Genomic DNA, 17,138 nt, shown 5'->3' with positions numbered 1-17,138 from the left:
CACAGGACTGCAACAGCCATAATGAACTTAATTACCCACTTGCTGCACGCCGTGCCACAGGAAGAGTTGAACTATAAGGCATCCCATCCCATTTTGCCTCCGTACCTTCCAAAAATCTTTTTCAGTCACCTCAGCCTTACATCATCAGGTTTTCTAAACCAGATGTAATGTTCCCAGCTCTCACTATATCTCTCTTTCAGGCATTAGCCCTCATTCATCACGATGAGAGGAGTTTCAGCAGCTGTTACTCCATCCCTGCAGCTCTCTCCAGCGTCTCGGGAAGCTTGGTAATGCCCCGTCTCAGGCTGTTTACAGCAGCAGCAGGGAGAGCTTAAGGCAAGAGAGAAATCCTGCAGTTGCATATGGTTGGAGGATGCTTAGAGAGATGACTCACGCTCAGCCAGGGAGGATAGCCCCAAAGATATCTAACAGCTTGTGGGTGTTTGTTTTTAGGCAGAAAGCAAAGGCAGTAAAGGTGCAGAAGAAAAGCAGCCATTTCTCCATCCCAGGGGGGAGAGTGGCCTGGGCTTTAGCGACACCAGCACTCAGCCGGGTGAGGATTCAGGGCCGGACGCAGGAGCAGAGCCCGTGGCCAGGAAGGTCCCAGTGCAGATCTCTGCACCGCTACACCTGCACGGAGAGGACTACCCACGGACGACTCCCCCACCCATGATGAGTTAAGCGATTCCAGTTTCTGCAGCGTAAGCAGAGAGGAGCACAGATTTCAAGAACTCCTGGAAAGCAGATGCAGCCAGTACCAACCAATTCCCAGGAAACAAGAAATGCCTCACGGGTAAGGAGCCCAGGAGGAGGGCTACAAGCAATACAAACAGGACCAGTGGCTCCCCAAGTGCCTTCAGGTTGGTGAAAATAGCACTCCAAGAGCGAAAGGGCTGCAGCACAGGGGTGGACTCTGCCTGCAGAGAGCAGTAAGTGGAGACAGAAATAAAGCCCATGAGAACAAACCTTACGCATATGCCATAGACGTGTGCCCACCACCACGCATCGCAGCCAGCTCAAAACAGCTTACCATTCCTCCCCAGGCACGTCACTACAGGAGCTACAGGAGCTTCCTGCAGGAAAAGACTGCTGCAGAGTGTCTAAGCGACCCGGCTAGAGTGTCAGTAAAAGCAAGGCGATGCCATGGAAGCCCAGAGGGCAGAGCAAGGGATAACGGGAACAGATGGAGGCTGGCATGCGAAAGGAGCAAGTGGTCCTTGAAGAAGCAACACAAGAAGTGGCTGCTAAAGGACAGGGCCTTGAGAATTGCAGAAGAACAAAGCAGACTGACCACAGATGAGGATGCCCTCAGCGAGCTAAAGACTGGGAAATACTGCAATAAGGCTCAGAGAAGGCAGCACGCGCTCCTAGCCAAGGAACAGAAACAGAGAAAAGCATTGCAGAGACAGAGGGAAGAGCCAAGCAAAGACAGAGCCAGCACTGAGCACAGGAGAAACCTGAGTATTGTGGAGCTGAGTCAGAGGAAAGTGATGAAGAACAGAAGCAAGAAAGTCTTGGACAACTGGATCACCACCAAGGAGCTTCTGACCCACGGGACCAGGTCACCAGATGGAAGGAGGACATACAGTCCCTTGCTGTCTGCCACAGCTGTGTAGCAACCCTCCTGTCCCTTCCCAGAGGGACACCCCAGGCATCAGGAAAGGGCGGTGCACCTTCCCAAAGGCATCTTCTGTCATTGCAGAACAGTTCCCTCCAACACCTCCAAACTTCTGCTGGTTATTGTGCCCATCAAAGTCTCCCCACAGAAACAGGGAAATCAGTAGAAATACAAACTGGGAATCCAAGGCTGATGACAGGCTTGCTTCTCCACTCAAATACAGCTAGACAACCCCAGGGTTCACGGATCGTCGTACTGATACACTTATTACTGACTTCACTGTACATGAAGATTTGGATCATTACAGTTCAGTCTGATTTTTTTATATAGGATTCTCTGTAAACAAGGTATTTACATCTATATCCATCTCTTTCTATATTAAAGCTTTTTTGTTGCTGTTCTGGTAAAAAGAAAATATAAGAGTATGCTTCAATCTTTAATATTAGAGACGTATCACTATTTTCCCCAGAATTGGGTGTGCTATGCATTCCTGTACTTTAGTTCACAGGAAAAAAAAAAAGGAAACAGTAAATATAGTTGTTTACTGTAAAATAAGAGACAGAAAGTAGAAAGAGAAGGCACTTAATAGGTCCCTCTGTGGATTCTGCTACAAAGGGGGAAACAATACTCCCTACTGAGTTGCTGCATGTTTTATACTTATTAATCACCAGGAAAAATGAAAGATCCACAAGCCCACTGAACTCTTCCCTTCCTCCCCCTTTAAAGATTTGAGGAATAAGCTCAGCTCTGAGTCATGATTAAAAACACCCAGTTATATGTTCCTAAGCAGCACGGCTCAAACGGAAGATTTGCTTGTGCGAACCAATGCTCCCTGCTTCGCTGCTCTACACTACAAAGGAAACAGGGCAAGCTCCAAGCTATCGCTTGAAGATACTTCCAGTTTTCTGGGCTCTAGCAGAGGGAGATAAATCTCTCTAGAGGAAGCAGGCAGTGGTGGTCCACCCCTCATCCCCACACTGCCCCGCACCTGCTGAGACCAGACCCTTGGATCTGATGGAAAGGACACCACACAGCCAGGAAACCTGCTTTGTAAGCCCACCTCGAGAGCGTCCTTACTTCTTTGAAACCTCCTGCTGGAGAAACACCATCTACCAAACAGTGATCTGTGAGAGCTCACATCACCACTGAGTTCTGGGCCAAAGCAGAAAAAATTCAAGGAAATATCAGGATCATAAGTCATTAGCTAAATAAAAAAAAAAAATAAATCCAGACACCTAGTGGTAAAATAAAGGCCAGCTAGAAGAGCGTGGCAAGGTAGTTAGCAGCAAGCAGCGGGCAGTTTCTCTGGCTCAGTGTCCTCTAATTCCTGTCTGGACCATTCCAGACCATCCTTTCACACAGTGTGAAGGCAAACTGCCCTGCCCCATCTGGAGCTACTGTCTGCACTACTCCATTGAGACTCAAGCTCTGGTGCTACAGTCCTGTACTAATTTAGCAGACTCCAAAGCTTAGTAGAATACTTGGTAATAAATTGTGTTAGCCAGAAAAAAAAAAAGTTACAAACATTGCCATGAAATACTGTGTCAATACTAATAGAGAGACAGAGACAACCAATTGCATTAAACCTCAGTTCATTTCTTTGCAGCTCTCCTTCCCAAAATCTTCTGCAAGAAGTAAAGAGCCATGCTCACCAAGACACCCGCTATCACTCCGCTTACAATTCCTATCAAGCATTCATAAAACAATTCTCCTTGCCAAAAACGCTGCTGCTTTTGCACTTCTTGATGGGTGCTATTTTCGGTGTTTCCTTCCTCCTTGTTTGCTGCTAACTTCTGTTCCCAGGTCAAGGATTTTTGAAAGTTCAGATCCACTAAGTCATTTTGGATCACTCTGACCCCAAAGTAGACCCTCTTGATGACTTTGAATGTCTTCAACATCTGCACATCACATCGGTAAGTCCCTGCATCAGACTCCCTGGTAGGGGAAAACTTGATGACAGAATCTGGGTTATTGAAAGGTTTGAACAGTACATCATTTGTGGTGATCAGGCCTTGGGCCAGCCTCCACGTATAGCCGTAGGCTTGGCTACCAAAGCCGACTGCGTCGGAGGTCAGGCAGCTGAACTGGAAGGGTTTTCCCACATGGACAGTGAAGTGGAGTAAGCCACAAACCCAGCTGGTCAGGCAGTCGGACCTGCGCAAGGTACAATTCCTCCTCTCTCCGGCAGGAGTGATCTCACACATCTCCTCCAGCTTGAAGCCCGGCCCACAGGTGACGCTGCAGGATGTGGTGTTGACTGCAATTTTCACTACAGCTGACTTCAGCTCTGCTGGGATGGTGACTTTGTCAAAGGAAACTACCAATGGCAGATAGAAAGCACAAGATAATATCCCAAGGATGGGGCTGTTCCCCAAGGTCTTCATATCAGGGGTTTCCATCAGACATACTGCTTTCTAAAGCCATGCAAATTCAGTAGTCAAAAAACCACAAAATCATTCTTTGCAAGTCTTCAAACTAAGTATCTCTGAAATCCCACCAGCATCATCTTCAAGACCTAATACTTCCATTAGGAAAAATCCTCCAACAAGACAGGCTTGAAGTACAGCACTGCTAGAAAAGATACAACACATTACTAGATCGGTCAGAATGTGAATCGTGAATTCCAGTTCTTGTAACAGGGCAGCAGAATGTTTTAATCCACGATATGCCACCAATTTGGATATATTTGACAATTTAAAAAAGATTAAGTCCTCCCTTCTCTGTAAGATTTTACATACTGTTCTGGATGAATTTCCACTGTAAAGTAGCACTGTTCCAGTTTAATTTTCCCACCAAACTATAAAGCAATATAAGCAATCATTACTGGAATCCTTAAAATAGTGCTGTTGAACATAAGGAAATCATAATTCCTTATGCAGCACTCGTACAGTTCTGTCTTACATACATGTACACTAAAATCTAAAGTACTCCCCAAATTAACAAGATCACAAAAACATGATTTCAACCTCTAGACAGCCTGGAGGGCACTGACATCAAAGGGAAGCTGAACGGTATTTTATCACTGATGACATCCATCTCTCCGCAGGGCTCAGTGCAGTCACTCCCATCTCCGTGAGCCCACGTTTCTGGGGGAGTGGTGGCGATGTCACAATCTGGCTGCCCGGGTCAGAATGTGGCCCCAAACCTTCCGAGGGAGAACAACGAACTCCCCTAAGTCAGAAGCCAAAACGATGAGGACTCAGCCTAAAAGCATCGTATTTGGGCTCTTGACACCCACCGTCAAACTCAGAAGGCATTCAACAGCACTGGCCTCGCGGCATCACTCAGAAGAGCGGCGAGCCTGAGCCCTGTGCTCTGTGTCACATAGAGCCACCAATTCCAGAGAGATCTGAGCCAAAACCTCCACGTTCAACTGATGCAGCTGTAAAACAGAAACCACTCGTATGCTGCCACTGCAGCAAAATGCTTGAAGAGGAGACATCCCAGTGTAATTCACTTAGTGCTCAGGTGTTCCAAAAGAATAACGTACTACTAAAAAAGTTCTTCGTGAAAAAAATCAGTTACTTATTTTTGACAGAGTAATTGAACTATGGTCAAGGCAGTTCAATAATCAGCATCTCCCTACCAGCAACTGAATTATGGATTGCAGAAAGGATTTGGATTACCATGTTCTTCAACAGTTCTGCTAATAATTATCCGTATTTCTCTTCCTAGCGCTCCTTGATTTATTAAAGTTAAGGCTTCTGAAGATCTAGTATTTGTATTTTCCACATTCAGTTTCCCTGGAGGTACACTCTACACCCAGCACGCTTTGTGTTCAGCTCCGCTTTCACACGTCTCTGAGTGCCAAAGCTGCACTTGGGTATACCAGGCTTTTATTAGACTACAGACTTACTCCTCTCTCTTGAAAAGAGATCATCAACCAAAGACCACACTGAAAAAACCCAAACACCACCACACCAGCTGTGGTGAAGGCACAGTATGTTTGTGTTTGCACCCGAGCTATATTGTAGGATTCCTAAACATTGTCACAATACAAACAATCACGGTTGTATGGAAAAGCCAAGACTTACCCATTGACTTTAGGAAATAAAAACATACCTCTTTATTTACAAACACAAAAACTAACATCACTGCTAAATACTACCATCAAGCCAGTATCTGACAAATATTGTACAAAACTACAGATACCAAAAAATAAAATAAGAGATGGAAGAAAATAAACCAAGGACATATACACTGTACAGAGAAGTTTTAACAGAAACGAAGGCTGGAGTCTGTGGCAAATCATACGCTTTAAAATAATCTAGAGAACCGCTGCCTGTGCATCTTTTAAAGCTTGTGGGGTCAGCCACACCACATACGGCTGGATTTCACACAGCAGTGTTCCAGGAAAGATGCGAGTCATCCTACAAGCAGAGAGAACAAAGAGAACTAATACTGTACGCATGGGAATGAATTTCATTAAATGAAGCAGACCACTGTACCAAAGCCAGAAATGAAAAAAACAGTTTTAAAAAACCTTCTGATTTAAAATATGTCCTCTCTTCCCATGCTTATATCTCACGCAACTACTGCATACTTCCAACTGCAAATTAATAAATCTCTTTAAGACTCCTCTTCTTGGTTTTTAATGTCTGCAGGATACTTTGAAAATTTAAATACGTGGTGATAATCCAATAACTACATCTGGGGAAAAACTGAAAGTAATTGCATAGGAACTATAAAAGTCTATAAAACAAGCGGCATTAGGAATGAAAACTTTCTTTTAACAGGCGGTTGGTCTAGTACAGAGAGGTGTCAGGATGTAGGCACTGGACAGAGACAGTGTCTCTTCCCCTTCCCACAAGGAAATTATTACAACCGTCTTTAAGGAATAAAAGGTTAAAGCCTGGCTGGGAATGAGCTGTCAGCATTCATCTTTCTTCCATTCTTGATCCAGAAGTGGGGAAAAAACCCTGGAAAGCTACTGTTTCAGTTTGAAGAAATATCGGTTCTTTTTTTTTCCTCTAACTGCCAGTACCTACCAGCTAAGGAGGAAACCAATTGTTTCTGGTAGGGCACCTCACAGGAAAGAGACAGAATAAAAACACTGGTGAGGACAGAAAGAAACTGCCAACACAGCTTTCTATATTGCAGGCTAGAAGAAAGCATATAAACTGAGTATTTTATCTAGTGCTATTTTCACTTGTTCCTTCTCCCATAAGCAGAGTCATCCTTCATGTCTAAAATATTCACAATATGAAGATTCATTCTTTGCAGACTTCAGAGGCGTCTTGATTCTTCACATTAAATCTCTATCCACTTGAGATGAAATCAAACCCGGCACACAATCAGCAGCAGTGTTTCACTAAGCATGTCAGCACAGAAGACATCACACTGAGCTAACGGAACAGCTAAGGCAATGCAGCTGGCCTAGAAGGACTTACAACTCACCGAAATGAGAATTAACAGCAAAGAAAAGGAAGTTTGCAAGATACACAGTCATACCGCATCAGGAATAAAAATACACACTTTGGGTATTCTTCAATCCAGGAACAAAAAAAAATATATTTAAAAGACAACGGCTGATAAGCTCTGGAGTAGCAGATGCTGGGTACCAGCTCACTTTAGAAATAGTTATGTATGTCAACACAAAGGCAGTCCAGTTAGTCTCTTTGCAAATCGCATGACCTGAGAGTCAGCATCTTACACTGTTCGATGAAGAGGCAGTTAAGGAGGAATGAAGGCCGTTTCCTCTTCCATATTCATTTCTTACAAAAGTCACTCCCTGAATCCATGAACAATCAGTCTGCTGTATTAGTCAGTCCACTCTGACTGAGCATTTCATCTATTTCCACATTATGGTGCCAATATAGGAAAGAATACAGGAAGATAAAGAAGAGTGTCTTCACAACAATTCTGAGATTGCCCCACCTGCTGAAGAGATCAAAGACAGGTGAAAAATAAGTAACCAGACTCAAACAGATGTTACCAGAAACCAAGAGACCACCAAATATGGTAGCATTTCCAGAAAAAAAAAGAAAGAGAACAAGACTTTCTAGATACAGCCATTCTTTTCAGAATGAGATATAATCAACAAGATACTATCTATGACAAATTAAGATCTCCAGTATTTCTGCATTTGTATTTGAGATCACGTGCACAGGCATGGACAAGGTGGCTGAGGAACTCTGAGCTTTTACTCCACAAAGTTACAAGCAAACTTACCTGGTGTAAAATTTTTTGATTCATAATCCCAAAATGTCAGAGCAAAACCACAACTGGAAACATCAAGTTCCACCCAAGTTTGGGTTAAACCACACTGCCGTAAGATTTTATGTTAAAACTATAAAATGGATCAAGCTTCTCAGTTTGTTTATTCTGAACTGAACCCCGATTTTAAATAAGATATTTACTGCCAGACTGCACAGCACAGTGACACGGATGTGCTTGCAGCAGGCTCCAAGGCCCAGCCCCGCAGCTTGCGGAAAGACACTGTATTAGGGCATACCACAAACATTTTCCAGCGGAAAAATGTCTGGTGTGTGACTGTTTTAGCGACTGATTAGTTACTTCAGAAAGCAACAGTACAAGGAGCTAGTAGAATTAACAGCTTCATGCATGAGAGAGAAAAGGCAGTCTGGCTCTAGGATCCCAGGGAAGTGTGTATTTGTATGTAGTGGAACACCGGCAACCCCAAGAAAAAAAACTGGCTGCCCAAAACAGGAATCGTAAGCGCAAGCCTTGAAGAGAACAAAGGAAGACAGACATGTACTTCATAGATTAAAAGACTGCTGTGAGTTTGGAAAGCCCCAAGGGACAGCTTCTTCCAGTGGACAATCTGTTCTTCTCGTAACGTGACTCACACAGACACTTCCAACACTAACCACTGAGATCTACTGCATGGATCTATTAGATCCTCTTAAGCCAACAGTACTGCAGAAGGAAGCACAGTAACAGGTCCTAATGAGAGACAGAAGTCCATCATAGCAATATTATTTGCCTATAGCTCAATCAAGCTAAAGACCACCACCACAGAAAAACACCTTAAAGTGCTTACAGGCAAAAAAACCTAAAAGCAAACCTTAGAAAGATCAACCACCTCCAACAGGTGGGTAAAGTAAGTAGGGAACTTAGGTCTAAATACAGTTGTTCCTAAGAAAAGAAAAATGCCATTTTACAGTATCCAAAACCCAAAGCTAACTGTATTGGCACCAGTATGCACATACGAAGCTCAACAGCAGTAAAATTCCACTGTTATCTTTTATAGCCTGTCAGACTATATTATAACAACTGCATGGGAGCATTACAAGAAAAAACACACAAAAATTCTCCCAAATATGGCTTTGCAAGGATATGTATAAAAGCAAAAAAGGAGTCTAAAATGTTGCTTCATTTGAAAAGTGTTAGAGGAAATGGGAGTATTACTTTTCCAGCTCTCAGAACAGACTAATGCAAGTGATCACAAGCTGCCAGAGGAAAATACAGGGATCTGTCTACAAATGTCGATCTAGCAAATTAGTAAAAGAAGTTGATAACAAAGTTACATAAACATACCCTGAAAAAGCTGAACAAAAATACTTGCTATGAAAACCACTTCTCTGAAAACAGACTGCTTATACAGCCACTTAAACATGGGAAAGTCAAAACATCCAGCATTGGTTATTTGAAGTAAATGATGACTGACATTCATTTTAGAAGCCACATTGTTAAGTTTCCAGTGCACGATCCTTTCTCATTTATATCCATTTGCATAGGGTGTAATAACAGAAAGCAATCAACAGGCCTGCTGACAAAACTAATGGTTATACTCATTTGGTCTTCAAACCCCTCTTGTCCCTCCAGCGTGATACAACAGAGCAGTCAGGATGTAAAACAGATGCCAGCAAAGACACCTGAGGATCCACACCACCCAGATAATTCCTTACTGTCATACTTTAAAACATACTGGATGCCCCCTAATGACTTGAGAAGTCAAAAGAGAATCACCCTGTCCAGTAAATCTGACACCAGGAGCTAATCAGTACCTCCCAGCCTACAAACAAGGTCTAAGGATATTCTTGGCTATCTCTTTAATTCCTGGATTTTGCAAGGTGCAGTGTGAAAGGATTAAATGGAAGCCCAGAGAACATCCACCACATTTTTCCATGTATAGACTAAGTTTCTTTTATCCCATTCCCTTTTTCCGCAAACAGCAATTATCAGTACTAGTACAAGCAACATTAACAGGAGCTGAGCAGGAAGGACAATGAGCAAGGTGGGTAGCGTAGGACCAGCAGTGAGGGAAGGAAGGGGGGAGGAAATAAACTCACTTCTGTACAGTCTAAAATCCACAGCAGCAGCTGCTGAGTTCAAGGAAATGCAAAATTTGATATACCAATTCCATTGTGTCTTTGCAATTGTTCATATATCAACACTGAGTTCTTCATTACAATCTAAAAAAATTGAGCCCACATCACTTAATCCAAACATGTGCTTCCTTTACTGTGCTTGAATGAACTTCTCCCAAATAAAAAGCTGAAGTAGCAAATGAGACAGATGGGAAACAGTTTCTCTGAGACTAAGTCTGGGCCCCAACAAAGGCATCTGCAATAGTCCTGTCTTTTGGTACACAACTAACAAAATATGACCAAAAAAAAAAAAAAAAAAGGAAAGTCCACCAAAACACATCCTCATTTACAGCAGCTGTACTTTCTGGAATTTAACTAAGGCTGCTATATAGTTAGGAATAGAAAATTCAGCTCCTGAATTTTATCTCAGGGTTCGTTTATCATACGGACCATTATCGATGCTCCACTTCCTAGTTCTGCTTACAGAACTTTTCTGTTCTTCAACACTTCGCCTAGTATCGATGGCACAAAATGTCAATTTCAGCTTCAGAAGCCTTCACTGTTCACATTTCCCCCCCTCAAAATCGACCCAAACATTATTGCTTTTTACGTAAGAGTTGATAGAAGTTATTGAAAAGATTAAAGTTACCAAAAGAGTGTTTGCTTTTGAAGCAGTGCTCAATCTCTATTAAAAACCCTACATTCTCTTTCTATGCTATAACACAGGCATGGATATCAGATTTATTGCAAATATTGAAAGCGCTTCCACTTTAAAAAATGTAAAATTTTGCCTATCCTTGACAGCAGCTAAACATTTAGTGAGCAAGTGCCATTTGGGAAGATAAAATGCTATGACTATATTAAGTCAGGGTCTGTACAAAGCAAGGCCACCAAGCAAGGCAACGACGCTCACGCTGGGTTCCTTACCTGTCAAAGGCTGTCCCAGCTCCGCCTGCACTTTACCCTTCGCTGCTCCTTCCAGAGGTAAAGCACCTCTGTCCCCTTTGTAGAGTTTCGGTTTAAATGGAGAATCTTTGTCTTTACCTTTTGATCCTTTAGGCCTGCCTGCTTGCTTCTTCTTGGATTTACCATCTCCCTTCACACCCAGCAGCGGATGGACTTCTGTGGAGAGACAATGTGTTACCAAAGTGAATTATCCCTTAAGATGCTTACATCAGGATGTACAGCCCTCGATGTCAGACACAAACACCATTAAGAATTACAGTTTCAGGATGCCTTTACTCATTCCTAGCTCGCAAAATGCCACCACACTTGCAGAGTTGGTGGCTATTAATAACTTTTGTAAGAAGTGACTTCACAGGAAGGAGAAAATTAAGGAGTGACCTTCTGAACTTCAGGTCTTCAGACCATCTCAGATGCAGAACAGGCAATAAAACAATGGCAGCTTCTACGCACCGTCATTAGGTACTCCTTGTAGTTCAATGTTGGTGGTTTTGGGCTTCTTCTTTGGTGCCTGAGGTCCATCAGAGGAGGACTGCCTCTTCTTCTCAGAACCTATTCCCTCATCAGTTAAAGAACTCTGAACCGCATCTGGTGGAGGTCCATAAGGGTTTTCTTCTGGATCTTCCACTTCAGGAGCAATGGGTAAGTAAAGCAGAGCCTTGGAGTCCTCCAGTTCTTCATCGCTGTGAAGCAAAAAAGTTTGCTTTCATTTAAAACTAGGCGTTATTCCAACATATGATATAGGGAATATTAGTGATACATTTTGTATTCATACTTTAAACAAAATATTCTTTCACCTGCTACAGAAGGCAGCAATGGGATCCACACTGGTTACATCCACTTCTTCATCTTCTGCAGCATCAGCACCTGAGAACCAGGAAAAAAAGATGAATTACAGACAATAAGGATGAAATGACCAGATTACTTAGAAAGAACGAGACTGACTGTGCTGAAATGTCTAAGCATGCAGAACTGAGAATTAGAGCAGAAAACAAACCTAAAGTATTTCCTCTTAAATCCATCAGGTTTTTGTTTTATTTTTCTATGTTCTAATACAGACCTATTGTTATAAAACACCACTAAGAAAGCTAGATAAAAGATTTAAAATCTTCTAGACGTTTTGTTGTTTTCACTAAACTAGTTCTAAATCTGATGAAATTTATTTTAATGCTTAATTCCCATAAGCCAATGTTACACTTGAATATTCAAAACTGCTACACAACAATTAATCTAAATATGAGATGTGCTGCAAAGCCTGGTAATGAGGAGAGCTCTGTAGTGTGCTGGGAATAACCCTCATCTCTTTCCCCAGTTTAACCGCAGCCTTTCACAGTACACAATTTTTTGGCACCACCATGTGGTCAGGTTGCACTGCTACTGATTCCAATTCAGCACTGCTGCTGCTCAGAGCAAGCCCCTATGACGATATATGTCTATTTGCTACTGCTTTCTGCTTAAACGTATATTGGAGAGGAGAGGCATTTCTAAAAAAAGAAAAAAAGTTGCACGTCAATTGGCAGGAATCACATTAATTGTGTTAGTTCATACAACTTCATTTACCCACTCTTGTTTTGTCATTTAACACCCACTAGTTTTATTTTGTACTACAGTCATGTAGTCAGACTGCAAACTATTTGCTACGGAGAAACACAGTTTATGCAGTACCTGTCTGTTCTGGTTCACTCTTATCTTCATCTTCAATGTCAAACTCTGACTCTCTCTCTTCATACTCAACATTTTCATCCAGCTCTTTGAAGTCAGGCGCAAAGGCACTCCAGTTTTCCTACACCACAAATTCAAAATGGTTTTTACCTTATGCAAAGGAACAGCAGCCGTAGTGAGGATTCATGCAATCACAGTCTCATTCTGCACTAAAATCCCCCAAGCCACACGCAAGATTACAAAAATCAAACCTTATTCAGGTCCAGTCACGTGGCAAATTGTAAACCGCACAAGTTAGTTTCTGCTGAAAATATGACATCATAATATTCCTTAAGTATTGTGATGTATGCAATAATTACCCTCTTTGGCAATAATTACCAAAGCTGTACGTTCATGTTTAGCCACTTAGTTTTGTCTCGCTCACCCAGATTTCCTGCACTTAGACAACACATTCAGGACACCTTTTCCACACAGAGCGTCCCTGTGATGATATTTAATGCAAAACTTAACTAGTTCAGCAACTGAAATATGAGTACCCTCCTCACATTCAACAAGATGGCAAACATATGTCAAGTTAGGCAGGTGAACCTAATGAGCTTGTTGAAATGGGATTTAATAAAGGATTTCAACATGCAACCATTCAGTCTACTAGGATGGAGAGCACTAGGAAATCCTCTTAAGGAAAGGATCTACAACACTTACCACTTGATTCTGAGCCCATATTGACACAACACCACTCGAAATAGAAGCTATGATCGGTCGGACAGGATGCCACTAGATTTATTTGGAAGACAAAAGAGGAGCTTAATTGGTAAATGGAATTCAGCAAGCTTAGTTTTCAAAATAACAAGAAACACAAAAATAGCAGACAGCTTTCTTACTGCTACATCCAAGAGCAGCTCTCCCCTGGTCCCGTGGAGGATTTTCACTAGGTTTCCAATACTCTTCTCCCAAATGTACAGGGCATGCTGTCGTGCTGAACCTGCCACTATATATTCACCGTCACCAGAGAAACAGCACTTCTTCCACGGTGTCCTGCACGCAAAGACAACATCACAAGTTAAACAGTTAAACAACAGCACATAGAGGACAAAGAACCGCGGAGTGGGCTTGTTCTTCAGACTGAGATCTTACACCCTCCCATCCACCAATAATGTTTAAACTTCAAATCAAATTGAGACAGACAGGTTTCAAATGAAAACATCTGTCTATTACACTGAGTAAGATACTGAGCTACCCTTCACCCAGGACTCCCATTAGTGCCGGGCACACAAACCTCACCTTTCCAAGTCAGGCTGACCAGCCGTTCTGCTGCCTCTTACCTGTTCACTAAATCCTGCAGCTTCTGCATCGGTTCAGGCTCCCCATCTCGTCCACAAGTTAGAATTTCACGGCCATCATACACCCTGATTATCCGGTCAGCTGTGTTTATTAAAAAGCAGCTGTAGGACGGAAGGCACAGAACATGCATTGCATTAAAAGACTAAGAAAATAAGAAAAATCAGACTGTGTTCCATGAAATAATTATGGGGGTTTTAAGACCCTGTATTCTCTGTCAATCTACGCTACAGTTTCAATTAAACTTTAAAGATACAACTTGACAGATGAAGTAACTCACCTTCCTTTCCGAGCAAATTCAATTGATTTAATAGCTGTGGTGTTGCTGGTTCCAGTTGTCACTCTGAAGGAAGCAACAAGATCCTGAGTGTCTGTTTTTAAGACCAAGATCTGAAGATTAAGGAGACAGAAGACAATCATTGTCTTTACTGTAACTCATTCCCCTTTCAGTACCTTTCACATCAGCTACTAACCCTGACAACAGAAGCCTCAGCAATCTACACAGGAATAGTTGGGATTCTGCGACTGTAGTTTCTACTACAGTTTCTGCAACAGTTCTGCGACATAAACATTGGTTTGTTTACACTGGAAAAGGATCCAAGAACATGGTCAAAGACAACAGCAACACAAAGACCTAACTCAGACAAAGTATTATCGTCTACAGAGCTTCAAAGATAAAGTGTGATGCTTTATTCAGAAGATCGTATCAGTGCGTTATCAATTATTCAAGAGACATTCAGGAAGCCTTACTTGTGTATAAAAACAAGGAATACAACCCAGAAACGTTAAGCATCTTAATAAGAACAGGAAGTAATCTAAGCTCTTGCATCCAGTGCCGCCTGCTGAAGTCTCACCTTCCCCTTGGCATTGCCCGTATAAATGTATTCCCCTCGCCTGTCAAAGGAGGCCACAACGTTGAGATCGGAATCATCATCCACAGGCAGGACAACATGTTTGGAATCTGACAGCGTTAGCATCACTGGTGCCGACTTCATGGGACAAACCAAAACTCTGTTTCTGCAAAGCAGAAAAAGAAAAGTTAGTAGTTTCTTCTCTGGAAAAGAAGTTTCCACATTTAGAAGAAAGAAAAAAATCTCAACCTACAGCAAGAAATACAAAATACCTCTGTATTTTTATTATTTTATTTCACCTTTGTCACTTTAATTGCAACCTGACATTAAGCTAAGTCTACTTTCGTTTCCTTTCTTTTTCTGGAAGCTTCTCCAAATTTATGCAGTAAATTGTAAACTCAACAGGACATTTCTATGCACTCTTTTAAGAATTATTCTCTTGTTTACTCTCTTCCTTTTTACATTTTCTTAATAAAAAAAGCCACAACAAATCCAGTTAGTGTTCTAATCACAAAAAGAAGATACACTGACAGCATCGACTAGATTTGGCAAAAAATCACTTTGCAAACTGAAATAAAAAAAGTTTATTAACCCTTAAATCTACCAAAATGAGAACATTTGACCCTTTTTTTCACATGACTTACTGGTCTCGAGGGTGGTACTGAACTTTCAAGATAGGCGAAGGAAACCGAAATCTCTGGTCGCAGTCCCCAGACAGCACATCCCATTGTGACACAATGTTATCAGTCGAAGCACTCACCAGTTTGTGACCATCTCGACTCCAGCTACAGTAACGAGAGGCAATTCGAGTAAAAGTTACTCCTTAGACACAAAACATAGAACCACAGTTTAAAACTATCAGACCAAATTATCAGACTCAGATATAAATCTGTTAGCCTGAAAAATAATCTAACATCCAAAAACTTAATACGCATAACACATTTGATAAAGACAGGAAGGGACTGAATGCACCCTCAGCAAGTTTGCCTTGCCACGACACTGAGCTGTGTGGCACAGTCGACACGCTGGAGGGAAGGGATGCCAACCAGAGGGACCTACACAGGCTTGAAAGGTGGGACCATGTCCACCTCATGAAGTTCAACACGGCCAAGTGCAAGGTGCTTCACCTGGGTCAAGCACAAATCCAGGCTGGGCAGAGAAAGGATGGAGAGCAGCCCTGAGAAGAAAGACTTAGGGGTGTTGGTTGATGAAAAGCTCAATGTGAGCCGGCAATGTGTGCTGGCAGCCCAGAAAGCCACCTGCATCCCGGGCTGGCTGCATCCCCAGCAGGGTGAGGGAGGGGATTCTGCCCCTCTGCTCCGGTCTGGGGAGACCCCCCCCCTGCAGTGCTGCCTCCAGCTCGGGGGGTCCCAACAGCAGAAAGACATGGATCTTTTGGAGCAGGACCAGAGGAGGCCATGAAGATGCTCTGAGGGCTGGAGAACCTCTGCTGGGAGGACAAGCTGGGAGAGTTGGGGGGGTTCAGCCTGGAAAATAGAAGGCTTTGGGGAGACCTTAGAGCCCCTTCCAGTGCCTAAAGGGGCTCCAGGAGAGCTGGGGAGGGACTCTGGATCAGGGAGGGGAACCACAGAACAAGGGGGAACCGTTTTACACTGAAAGAAGGGAGAATGAGATGAGATATTAGGAAGAAATTCTTTCCCGTGAAGGCAGTGGGACACTGGTGCAGGTTGCCTCGAGAAGCTGTGGCTGCCCCATCCCTGGAGGCGTTCAAGGCCAGGTTGGACGGGGCTTGGAGCAACCTGGGCTGGGGGGAGGTGTCCCTGCCCAGGGCAGGGGGTGGCACTGGATGGTCTTTAAGATCCCTTCCAACCTAAACTATTCTACGATTCAATGATTTCCACTCTCTTAAAGGAAACCTCCCTAAAACGTAAGTGGCTATCCCACCTCGGGCACTTCAGTCATCCACACGCCCAGGTGTTAAGATCTGTCAGGCCACCAGAGCTCCGCAAACACAGGCATGCACAAATCCTAACAAAAATGCAAACAGCCTTTCATACCCAGGGCACCAAGCTACGAGTTCAATTACGACCTATCACCGAGATCAGTTCTTCCGAGAAAAACCGAGCCTTTTCTCACCATAACGAGCAGACGGGGTGGATGTGGGCGCTGATGATTTTGGCGATGCCCCTGGTGAGGAAGTCCCAGATGACGATGCGCCCGTCGTTGCAGCCCACGGCCAGCAGCGTGCCCCAGCGGTTGAAGGTGCAGGTCAGGGCCATGCTGATGCAGTCCAGCGTCCCATCGGCCCCCTGCGGGGAGAGGGCAGCCGGGGGGGGGGCCGGCCAGCCCGCCCCGCCCGGCCGCTGGCAGCAGCGGGCGGGACAGGGGCAGCCCCGCGGGGCGGGGGAGGACGTTTACCTCAGGGTAGTTCTGGCCGAAGGACTCTGCAACGGAAGGCAAAGACGTGAGGTT

General features: G+C 43.5%; 2 protein-coding genes across 2 annotated transcripts; both read right to left on the bottom strand.

Moving 5' to 3' along the window:
* Window positions 1–3,210: 3,210 nt before the first annotated feature.
* On the bottom strand, window positions 3,211–4,002 carry TMEM81 (transmembrane protein 81). Its single transcript, XM_009888288.1, has one exon. It carries the CDS (start codon window positions 4,000–4,002, stop codon window positions 3,211–3,213), a length of 792 nt encoding a protein of 263 aa, XP_009886590.1.
* A 3,467-nt stretch (window positions 4,003–7,469) lies between these two features.
* On the bottom strand, window positions 7,470–16,945 carry RBBP5 (retinoblastoma binding protein 5). Its single transcript, XM_009888225.1, has 12 exons — window positions 16,803–16,945; window positions 15,350–15,490; window positions 14,709–14,871; window positions 14,135–14,244; window positions 13,839–13,958; window positions 13,398–13,551; window positions 13,219–13,290; window positions 12,520–12,637; window positions 11,652–11,721; window positions 11,308–11,537; window positions 10,819–11,013; window positions 7,470–7,495 (listed from the first exon to the last, which is right to left on the bottom strand). The coding sequence occupies exons 1-12, from the start codon at window positions 16,943–16,945 to the stop codon at window positions 7,470–7,472; spliced, it is 1,542 nt and encodes a 513-aa protein (XP_009886527.1).
* Window positions 16,946–17,138: the final 193 nt, after the last annotated feature.

This window comes from Charadrius vociferus, unplaced genomic scaffold (assembly GCF_000708025.1).
Source record: "Charadrius vociferus isolate BGI_N301 unplaced genomic scaffold, ASM70802v2 scaffold266, whole genome shotgun sequence".
NCBI lineage: Eukaryota > Metazoa > Chordata > Aves > Charadriiformes > Charadriidae > Charadrius > Charadrius vociferus.
The sequence above is the reverse complement of the archived record's forward strand: the minus strand, read 5'-3'. Positions and strand labels throughout refer to the sequence as shown.